Source organism: Spermophilus citellus (genome assembly GCF_964194105.1).
Source record: "Spermophilus citellus genome assembly, chromosome: 12".
NCBI classification, from domain to species: Eukaryota; Metazoa; Chordata; class Mammalia; order Rodentia; family Sciuridae; genus Spermophilus; species Spermophilus citellus.
The window spans coordinates 59,287,500-59,298,328 of NC_138198.1; the positions used below are offsets into that span (position 1 = coordinate 59,287,500).

Here is a 10,829-nt window from a genome sequence, read left to right on the forward strand (position 1 = left end):
CCCCGCCCTCACCCCTCTCACCTGGTCTGCCAGCCTCCCTCCCCTCCTCAGTGGAGGCCAGGACAAGCCGCCCTACCTGTCCCCCTCAAGCTCCCCCACCCCACACTGGGGATGGAACCCAGAGTGCCCTGCCTCTGAGCCACACCCGGCCTTCTTGTTTTGAGATGGTCTCACTAACCTACCTGGGCTGGCCTTGAATTTACAATCCTCCTGCCTCAGCCTCTGAGCAACTGGGATTATAGGTGTGCACCACCACACCGGTTCCATTTCTCCTGTCCCTTCTCTCAGGGTGTGTGTGGGCACAGTAGAGAGGGAAGGAGACCCCTCGCTCCGTCTCTATGCAGAGCCTCCAAGGCACCTTTGTGCAAACTTAAAAGGACGCCCTTTCCACAGAACACTTTGTCTGCTGGGAAATTGTTGTAACCCACGGATGTGATCAGACCAAGATACTTTTATGCTAATGAGAGGAACTGTTGTATTAAATATGCAAATCCATGATTTCTGAGTTGGGGAGCCCTTTGTGCAGTGTATAACATGCACAGCTGTACACCAAGCCCCCCTCTGTGTTCTTTTATTTTTTTTAATATTTATTTTTTAGGTGTAGATGGACACAACACAATGCCTTTATTTTTATGTGGTGCTGAGGCTCAAACCCCTGTCCCAGCCCCAGCCCCACCCTCTCTGTGTTTAACCACTGCCTCCCTCCCTGACCTGCCCCAGATACCACTTGTTCCTTCCCCAGGTTTCCTGTCCCCTACCCTCTTTCCCTGTTTCCTGTCCATGTGTATCAGAAATCCCTGGTGAATCCCAAAGCCCTATCTGTGCCACCTCTGTCTGGGCTGGTGCACACCAGCCTGACACCCCCTCCGTCACCACCCAGCAGGGGACAGAGCCCCTGGCTGGGACACAGGGAATATCATCTTCCCTGGGCCTGGGAATGCCCCACCCCGTCCCCTCCTGCTGCACACAGCCCAGGTCCGGCCATGCCCCCAGATACACTTTCCACAGAGCTATGAATGAGTCTGCATGCGCATGTCTGTGCTGTTCCGTGTCACCTCGCTGCATGCTGCGAGGGGCCTGCCCCACCCGCGGGGCGCCTGCCTGCTGCCTCCCAGAGGAATGTGACCTGTGTCCAGCGGGGCTGCCCTGGTCCAGCCGTACAGGGGCGGGGCGGGTGCCTGCCACTGTGGCCGGGGACCCTCTGCTGGCTGCTGCACGTGCTGGACTGGGCTTTGCTCTCTCTGGGGTCAGACGGGGACGGAGCCATCCAGGAGAGTTCTGAGGCCGGGCGCCTGGGAGGGCGGCGGGACGAGGAGGGGCGAGGACGCGCAGGAGAGCCCTGTGCCCTCCCTGCGGCCACCGGAGGAGACTGGGAAACTCGGGGCTGGGCGTGGGGCCGCCGTGGCCTTCAGAGTTCTCCTGGAGGTCCCCGATGGGGTGGGTGTGGCTCGCCGGGGACCCCAGAGGAGGACCCAAGAGTGACGGCCCTCCCCCGGGTTCTCTGTAGAGGCTCCTGCGGATGGATTTGCCCGTCGCGGATGACAACACCGTCCACTTCAACTCCACCCTCATGGCGCTGATCCGCACAGCCCTGGACATCAAGATAGCCAAAGGTAAGGGCAGGGCCGACTGGTCGCCCGGAGGGGGAAGCAGGCACAGGGCAGAGATGCCACCCCTTTGTCGCCGGGCACTCTTCCGCAAACCCTCAGTGTGTCCTGCCTGTCATGTGCGCCAGACACCCCTGTAGACAGGGGGGCTCCCCAAGAAGGTTCAGAGGGAAAAGCCTGGGGAGAAGGCTCCGGAGGCGCAAAGGCCCTGAGGCAGGGGTGGGGCAGGACAGAGCCGCCGCCGCCAGGGGCTGCCTCAACCGACCTGGCCTCAAGGAGGAGACGCCCCAGCTCTAGAGCAGAGGCGGGGACCCCTCCAGCCTCATCTCCACCGGCTCCCTCTGTGGGGACCACAGACCTGGGCGGTCAACCTGAGTTAGTCCAATGTCTGTCACTGTCGTGAAATAACCTGAGGCGGGGAACCTTATGAAGAACAGCAGCTGGGCGGGGACAGCTCGTCGGCAGGGCACCTGCCAAGGTGCACGGGCCCTGGGTCCGGTCCCCAGCTCATTTAGCTCAGAGTCTCAAGTACCACCAGATTTAGTGGCTGCGGATGTCCCTGTGTCAGGAGGCGGTTCTCAGATGCCCGAGGGCCCTGAGTTCCACACTTGGGTCTCCACGGCTGGAGCCCAGGGCTTGGCCAGGCGGGGCTGGTCTCTGAAGGACCCAGAAGAACTTGGCTGTGACTTTATCCAGGAGCCTTCAGTCCCCGGCCACAGGACCGAGGCGGCCTCTTCAGGGTTCCCTGGAGCCTGCCGTGGGGGCGCCCACCCCCGTCCCTGGACGCCCTGAGCTTCCTCTGCTGCTGGCCTAGGCCACAGGGGACAGATGAGCCCCCTCACTTTGCAGGTTCTCAGATATTATGTCGCCACCCTGTGCACCGGGGAGGCAGGTGGGGGCCCTCTCTGTCCCTCTGCCTCCGTCCCTCTCTTCTCTGTGTCTGTCCAGGAGAATCTGGAAAAGGCCATTCCCCCTGTCCTCCCTGGGTCCTAGATGCTATGTTGGACCCGGGGCCTCCTCCTGAGGGACTTAGGCCTCCCTCTGCCCCAGAGCCACCACCTGCCTGGGTAGATGTAAACCCGCAGCCCTGGCTGCCCCTGGAGGGCGCTGACCCTGATGGGCAGCAGTGGGGTCTCGTGGGGGACAGGAGCTCCGGGCGGGGCAGTAACAGGGGCCAGAGCACCTGGTGGCCACAGTGTCCTCCCCCGCACACGGCATTCCCAAGGCAGGGCCACCCTTGCCTTGTCCTTGGAAGAGCTCCCCCAGCCGGGAGCCTCGGCTGGCCCTGGCTTCCTGGCACCCTGTCTGGGGCCCCCACTGGCGACCATGATGGTGGCTCTGAGCAAAAGCATTAGTCGAGTACCTGCTGTGTGCCCAGCCCTGCCCTCGGCATTTGGGATACCACAGGGGAGAGCGACCCCCTGTCCCCAGGCACCGAGGAGAAAGGGGCACAATACACACTGCGGCTGAGGCAAGAGCCGGCCAGCCACCTGGTGGAGGGGCATCCTGCAGGCCTGGGTCCCGGGAGCCACCAAGTAGAGTTAACAGCTAGAGGGTGACAAGCGCTACGGCGAGAAGAACGGGGGAGGTGGGGTCCAGGTTCAGAGGCAGAGGCAGTTCCGCCCTCAGGGACACTGGCCAGTGTCCAGGGACCTTCTTGGTTGTCACTGCATGGAGTGGCCTCTGTGTGTCGAACCCCGAGAGGTGGCTCTGCGTTCCCCACACAGGGGCACCTGCAGCCATGAGGTGGGGTCCAGCTGACCACTCGGGGGAGACAGGAGGCAGACCCCTCAGGCAGCACCCGAGGCAGCCAGCTGGGGTGACTGCTGCCCACCTGCCAAGGACCTCCTGCCCCGGGATCCCCAGTGCCAGTAGTTCTGTACCCAAGAAGGAGCAAGCCCAAGGCAGCCTCATACAAACCCGCCACCTCGCAGAGGTCACACCATGCTTTTCCCAGCCTGAGTGCAGCCCAGAGCCACTGGGCAGAGGGACGGTGGTTCCCATCGAGGGCATTCTGACCCAGGGACACCTGGCAGGCCTGCCACAGCCTGGGTCTCCACGTGGGCAGGGTGTGGCTTCCTGCAGGGAGGCTGCTCAGCACCCACGGCTCCAGATGCCTCAGCCAGGATCGTGCCCAGCGTCCTGGCTGGCGAAGTCAGAGGCCCTGCTCTGGCCTGAGCGCAGGTGTTTGTCTGCTCAGGCCACCAGGACCACACACTGGGTGGCTGCAATGGACTAGGGTGGCCGCAGGCTTGTCCTCAGCCTTAGCCTTGGCGCCCAGGGGCCACCCTCCCTGGCCCTTTTGTCCAGGACACCAGCTGCCCTCCTAGGGCCCCACTAACCTTGCTGAGGCTCCAGCCACGGCCATGGTGGTGGTGATGGCTGCACCGTAGGAACTTGGCAGGGGACGGGGACACAGTTCAGCCCCTCATAGCAGATGGTTTCTTCTCTCCCAGAGAAACTAGAAACATGTTTGTAGTATATTTCTTTTTATAATTTTATACCTTTATTTATTGATTGATTTCTATGGGGTCTGAGGATGGAGCCCAGGGCCTCGCACGTGCTAGGCGAGCGCTCTACCCTGAGCCCCAGCCCCGCCCCAGATCATCTTATTTTAAGTTGACATGTAATAATTACAGGTGTCTGTGGGGTGCGGTGTGCGGGGGATAGATCAGGGTGTGTCGTGATCAGATCAGGGCAGTCAGCACCCAGTGCCCCCAGCGCCTGTGATTTCTTTGTGTTGGGAACATTTAAAATCCTCCTAAGGGCAGGGCACTGGTGCCCACCTGTAATTCCAGTAGCTCAGGAGGCCGAGGCAGGAGGATCTCAGGTTCCAGACCAGCCTCAGCGCCTTAGCGAGGCCCCGTCTTAAAAGAAAAAAGAAGGCCGGGAGTGCAGCCAGTGGAGGGGCATCCCTGGGTTCAAGCCACAGCTCTGCAAAGAGAAAGGAAGAAGAAAAGGCTCCCGTGCCAAGGGGATCCCAGGTCATCACCAATGGTCTTCACCTCCCAACCGGAGGATCCGCCCCAGGGACCGCAGAACTCCACATCCCTAGACCCTGTGGCCACGAGAGAAAAGAAAGGGAAGCCAGGGGCGAGGTGCGGTGCTGCACGCCTGTGGTCCCAGCCACCGGGGAGGCTGAGGCAGCAGGATCACTGGAGCCAGGAGTTAGTTGCCCGCGTGGGCAACATAGCGAGACCCTGAGTCCAAAAAGAAAGGGGTGAAGACGGGCGTGCGCGCGCCCTCTCGCGGTGATATAGGGGACAACCACTTAAGTCAAAAGAGAAAGCCGAAGTCAATAGAAAGCGATGGGTGGGGGGACGGTGCTTGGTGACGGAGGTCCCCTAGGCCTCTTCGGCAGAGGATCTGAGCAGACCGCTGCAGGAGGAGGGGAGAGAGGGGGCCACGCAGATTTTCTTAGGAAACTGTCCTAGCACAGAAAGCACACCGCACAAGGATCATGGGACGGCCTGAGGCAGGAGCATGCCGGGCACATTTAAGGAGCAGTGGGGAGGTCGGTGCGGCTGAAGGGGAGTGAGGAAGAGCCGCGGGGCTGAGGACAGAGCAGGCAGGGAACCGTGAGCCTGGCCTGAGAATTCGGGCGCTCTGCCCGAGTGGGGCCTGACGCAGGTGCTCGCGGCGCCCTCTGGTGGCGGCATGCGGAGTAGACAGCGGGAGCCGGAGCGAGCCCAGGTCCGAGGAGGCGGGGTGGGGCAGCAGTTCAACTGTCCCTGGCTTCAGTGTCCTTGCTCCAAAATAGATCTGAAACTCAAAGCTCAGATCTAGGGAGCCCCAGGCGGCCAGCCCTCACTGTTCTTGACTTGCATTTCCTCTGGCAGGCTGGCCCCACCAGATGCTCACACTTCCCAGACACTACATCCAGGGCCCGCGTGTCTACCACACTGCCCTTGGGTATAGGGACAATGGACAAGAGAGGTTTTTCTCTTGGAGTGGCCTTGCTCATGGGACCCAATATGGGCAGTGCATGCATCTCACCTCCTTTCCAGCTGCTCAGGGTTTGTTCTGTCCCTGGAAAATATTGCTTCTCCCTTTCCATGTTTTTCTTTTTGACTGGCATGTTCTTCCTTTGGATCTGATGATGTCTTCATTTTGGATAGTCAGCGCATGTTGGCTTGTGTCTTATTTTATGTATTAAAGGTGACGTTGCCTACCTCTGACTTTGTTGGCTTTATGGTAATTTTATAACCTACCTCTCAATGTGCAGGCACACCCCAGGCATCCCCATGTCAGTGCTGGGTGTGGGGAGTTCACATTTATGCACACAAAATCCAGGAATAGCTTTGAACTTCACTGGTTGCCCATTTCATTCCTGAGAGTAAAACTGTATAAAGACTTTCATTGGTTAAGAAGGAAAAGAGGAAGATTTTTCTTACAATAACTCACCTGAAAGGTAGACTATATTAAAGATACCTAGAATCTGGACTTTGATACTCCACATCTGGGGTTTGAGTGACAGTTCACGTTTGCACGCAGGATGTGCTGGCTTTCGAGGAGAGGACATTTCAACCTTTGGCTCATAGTGAAGTGGTAAGCTAGAAACTTCTGTCTGGCTTCATTCCTACAACTCCCAGGAATGATTTGCAAACTAATGAGATAATGTCTGAGAAGCACTTTGAGCTCTTGGGAGACAGGAACCAGATAAATGCAAGGTATTGTCGTTATCACAGCTACATTCTGCTTAACTTTCACACTTCTGGGAAAAAGATGATGCGGTGGCTTTCTTTCCTGAAGTCCTTTACTTTACAGGTGGCCAGATCCTTGTTCCTCATCAGTACTGAGTTTACTGTTCTCGGTGGTCACACTTCTCCTTCTTTATTTTAAGGGAAACAAAAACACAAGGTTGTAGGTGAGCCACTTAGGTCACACCGTTTCTGAGCACACCAACAACTGGGACCTGAAAGTAGACCTGCAGATGCCCACGTTCTCAGGGTTCCAGGGCGGAGGGGGAGAAATGGCTTACTGATGTCACTGATCTCATTGTGAGGAGGATCTGGAAGGAAGTCGGTGAGGCTGAATGACTTTGTGGAGTAATTCCAGCTGCACAGGTGTGTTTGTAAACACTGCTGCAGAGAAGTGACATGGGGCAGATGCCGTGTAGCTCTCAAGGGTCAGGTTCAGCCAGGACGTGGGAGCTGAGCTTGGCCCAAGCCCTACAGAATGTGGTCAGTTCCTGTTGGAAACACATCATGCCTGCTGTCCTGCAGGTGAGTAGAAAGGACTCCTTTAGGGGTCTGCCCACCTGCCGGCTGGGCTTAGTTCTGTCCCACACTGGCTGTGAGACCTGGACCAAATTGTCAACCTCCAGGTGTCACCTTAGTTGGGAATGAGAAGAAAAGTAGTTTGGAAGCAAGGAGGAAAGAACATAACCTCTTAACCTAAAGTCTGCTTCTCAAAATGTACCTGGAGCACACTAAGTTCTCGATGAATACACCACTCCCTTGTCCTCTTCCAGCCCTGAGAAAAGATGTGGGGCTAGGGGCAGATCCGTCTTGCACGTGGAAGTCATAATGAAGAAGAAAGTCAGTGGCTCACACTGACAGGAAGAAAAGACCAAAGGACAGTCATCCCTAGTTCCCTCCAGGGATCAACATCAAGGCACACACATCCTCAGCCCACCAAATCCCTGGATGCTCAAGTTCCTGTATGAAATGACTTAGTGTGTTCACATGAGCTATACACATCCGCCTGCACATGTCAAACTTCTCTAGATTACTTACTGCACCTAATCAATGTAAAAGGTGTGTAAATAGCAATTACCAATTTGTTAAAATTCAGTGACAAAGCCAGGTGCTGTGGCACACCCCTGCAATCCCAGTGGCTCGGGAGGCTGAGGCAGGAGGATCGTGAGTTCAAAGCCAGCCTCAGCAAAAAGCATGGCACTAAGTAACTCAGAGAGACCCTGTCTCTAATAAAATGCAAAATAAGGCTGGGGATGTAGGTCAGTGATCGGGTCCCCCAAGTTCAATCCCTGGTAACCCACCCCACAAAAGAATTCAGTGACAAGATGTTAGTATGTGTTTAGTATGAATACATTTTTTTCCAAATGGTTTCAGTTCATGTTTGCTTGAATCAGTGGATGTGAAAGTTACAGATACACAAACCCACTGTGGTTTGAGATGCTGGAGGTACAGCTGCTCAAGTCAAGGATGCCCATCTGAACACTGGGCAGGTGAGAAACATTCATTTTTGCTCAATGAAGCCACTATAATTTCATCAGCTCTCATAAGAATTCAACAAAAATTCAACATTATTAAGAAGTTTTTAAAATATGACTCATTAATGATGATCCTTGCCCTAAGTTTTCAGTGAGTTTATTAGTTGATGATAGTTTATACACACACACACACACACACACACACATACACCAATGCATATAAGACATGATATACATATAACTGTTTCCTCATATAGATAAAAGGCATACTATCTATGTATAACTTGTAACTTGGTAATATATAATTATTCACATTGAAGCACATGCACAAAAATATTTTTTGAATCTATGTGATGCAAACAAGTTTGGAGACCATTTTTAAGAATTTTTATCTTTTATTTAATGTAAATTTCCTTCATAGCAACATTTATAATCTGATATACTATGTTTTATATTTTGTTTACCTATTTTGATTAGAGTATTATAATTATGCATAGTATTTAGGCTCATTTTGAAAAAATTCTGGGTCTCTTATTTTTCCAAGTGAATTTAAGGACCATTTTTTTTCTAGTTCTGAGAAGAATGTCATTGATATTTTGATGGAGATTGTGTTGAATCTGTATTATTCTTTTAATGATATGGCCATTTTAATAATATTAATTCTGCCTATCCATGAACGTGGGAGGTCTTTCCATCTTCTGAGGTCTTCTTTTTTAAAATTTTTCTTTAGTTGTAGATGAAAACAATGCCTTTATTTTATTTATTTATTTTTATGTGGTGCTGAGGATCAAACCTAGTGTGCAAGGCAAGCGCTCTACCACTGAGCCATAACCCCAGCCCCTGAGGTCATTTTAATTTCTTTCTTCTGGTGTTCTACAGTTTTCATTGAGGAGATCTATCACCTCCTTGGTTAGATTAATTCCCAAATTTTTTGAGGTTATTGTGAAAGGGATGTTTTCCTTATTTTTTTTTTCAGCTGAATTGCCTTTGGAGTATAGGGAAGCTATTGATGTATGAATGTTGATTCTTATATCCTGCTACTTTACTAAATTCATTTATTAGCTCTAGAAGTCTTCATGGAATTTCTTAGGTCTTCTAAATATAGGATAATGTCATCAGCAAACACTGACAGTTTGACTTCTTTTCCTATTTGTATCACTTTAATTTTCTTTTCTTGCCTGATTGCTTTGGTTAGAGTTTTAAGAACTGTAATGCACATAATTGGTAATAGTAGAAACCCTTGTCTTGTTCTTGACTTCAGAGAATAAGCTTTCATTTTTTTTCCCTCTACTCAGTATGAAATTGGCTTTGGGTTTGTAATAAGTAGGCTTTATAATGTTGAGGTAAGTTCCTTCTAGCCCTAGTTTCTGCAGGTTTTTACCATGAATGATTGCTGTATTTTATCAAAGGATTTTTCTTTATCTATTGAGATTGTCATATATTTTTTATTCTTAGTTCTATTTCTGTGGTGAATTACATTTATTGACTTGTGAATGTCAAACCTACCTTGCATTCCTGGGGATCAAGCCCACTTGGTCATGGTGTAATATATTCTTAATGTTTTTAATGTGATTTGCTAATATTTGATTAAGAATTTTTGCATCTATGTTTATTAGGGATATTGGTCTATAGTTTTCTTTCCTAGATGTGTCTTTGTTTGGTTTTAGTATCCCAGTGATACTAGCTTCATAGAATGTATTTGGGAGTGTTCCCTCTCTTTCCATTTCATGGAATAATTTGAGAAGGACTGGGAATAGTTCTTCTTTAAAGATCTGGTAGAATTCAGTTGAGAAATCCAACTGGTCATGGGATTTTGTTGTTGATAGGCTTTTAATTGCTGTTTCAATTTCATTACTTGATATTAATTTGTTTAAGTTTCCTGTATATTCCTGGATCATTTGGGGCAGGTCATATGTGTGTAAAACTTTGTCAATGATTTTGCAGTTTATCAGAGTATAACTTTTCTTTCTTTTTTTTTTTTTAGAGAGAGAGAGAGAGAGAATTTTTAATATTTATTTTTTAGTTCTCGGCGGACACAACATCTTTGTTGGTATGTGGTGCTGAGGATCGAACCCGGGCTGCACGCATGCCAGTCGAGCGCGCTACCGCTTGAGCCACATCCCCAGCCCGAGTTTATCAGAGTATAACTTTTCAAAACAGTTTTCAGTTATTCTCTGGATTTCAGAAGTGTCTGTGGTGATATCTCCTTTTTCATCTCTAATTTTGTTGATTGGGTCTCCTCTCTTTAGCTAGTTTGGCAAGCAGTTTATCAACCTTATTTATCTTTTTGAAGAACCAGCTCTGAGTTGCTTGGATCATGTGTATTGCTTTTTATTATCAATTTTGTTAATTTTGGCTTTGATCAGTTTTTATTTCCTGTCTTCTATTGAATTTCAGGTTAGTTTGTTCTTTCTTTCCAAAAGCGTTGAGGTGGAGCATTACCTTACTTATTTGGAATCTCTCTATTTTCTTGATGTAAGCACTTAAAGCAATAGATTTTATTAAATTTTTTTTTCATACTGTCCCCAAAATTTTGATATATTATTGTTTTCATCTGTTTCTAAGAATTTCTTGAATTCTCTCATTTCTTCTTTGATCCGTTCTTCATTTAAAAGAATATTGTTAAATCTTCATGTGTTTATATTTTTATTGCTGTTGAGTTCCTTTCATTTCATTATGATCTGATAGGATGGGGTTATATCAGATCTTTTGTATTTGCTAAGATTTACATTGTGGCCTAGAATGTGGTCTTTTTTGGAAAAAGTTCCATGAGCTTCTGAGAATGTAAATAGAGTTGTGTTGGGGTTAAATATTCTGTGGATGTCTGTTAGGTCCCTTTGACTTACAGTATTATTTAGCTTGGATTCATCTTCATTGATTTGTGCTTTGATGCCCTGTCTATTGGTGATAGGGGTGTGCTGAAATTATCCAATATTATTGTATTAGGGTCTATATGGGAGTTAATATCAACTAGTATTTTTTAAATGTAATTCTGTGCATTGACATTTGGGGCATATATATTTACTATCATTATATCTTCTTATTGA

At 50.1% G+C, this 10,829-nt stretch overlaps 1 protein-coding gene across 1 annotated transcript in view; it reads left to right on the forward strand.

The window, feature by feature from the left end:
* The window catches only part of LOC308631642 (voltage-dependent P/Q-type calcium channel subunit alpha-1A-like), a gene marked incomplete at both ends in the record, with an annotated part of 200,048 nt that extends 198,301 nt beyond the window's left edge, over nt 1-1,747 (forward strand). Inside the window, 1 exon segment of the mRNA XM_081263023.1 lies at nt 1,508-1,747. Within this exon segment, the coding sequence (XP_081119149.1) occupies nt 1,508-1,747 (240 nt within the window).
* Nucleotides 1,748-10,829: the final 9,082 nt, after the last annotated feature.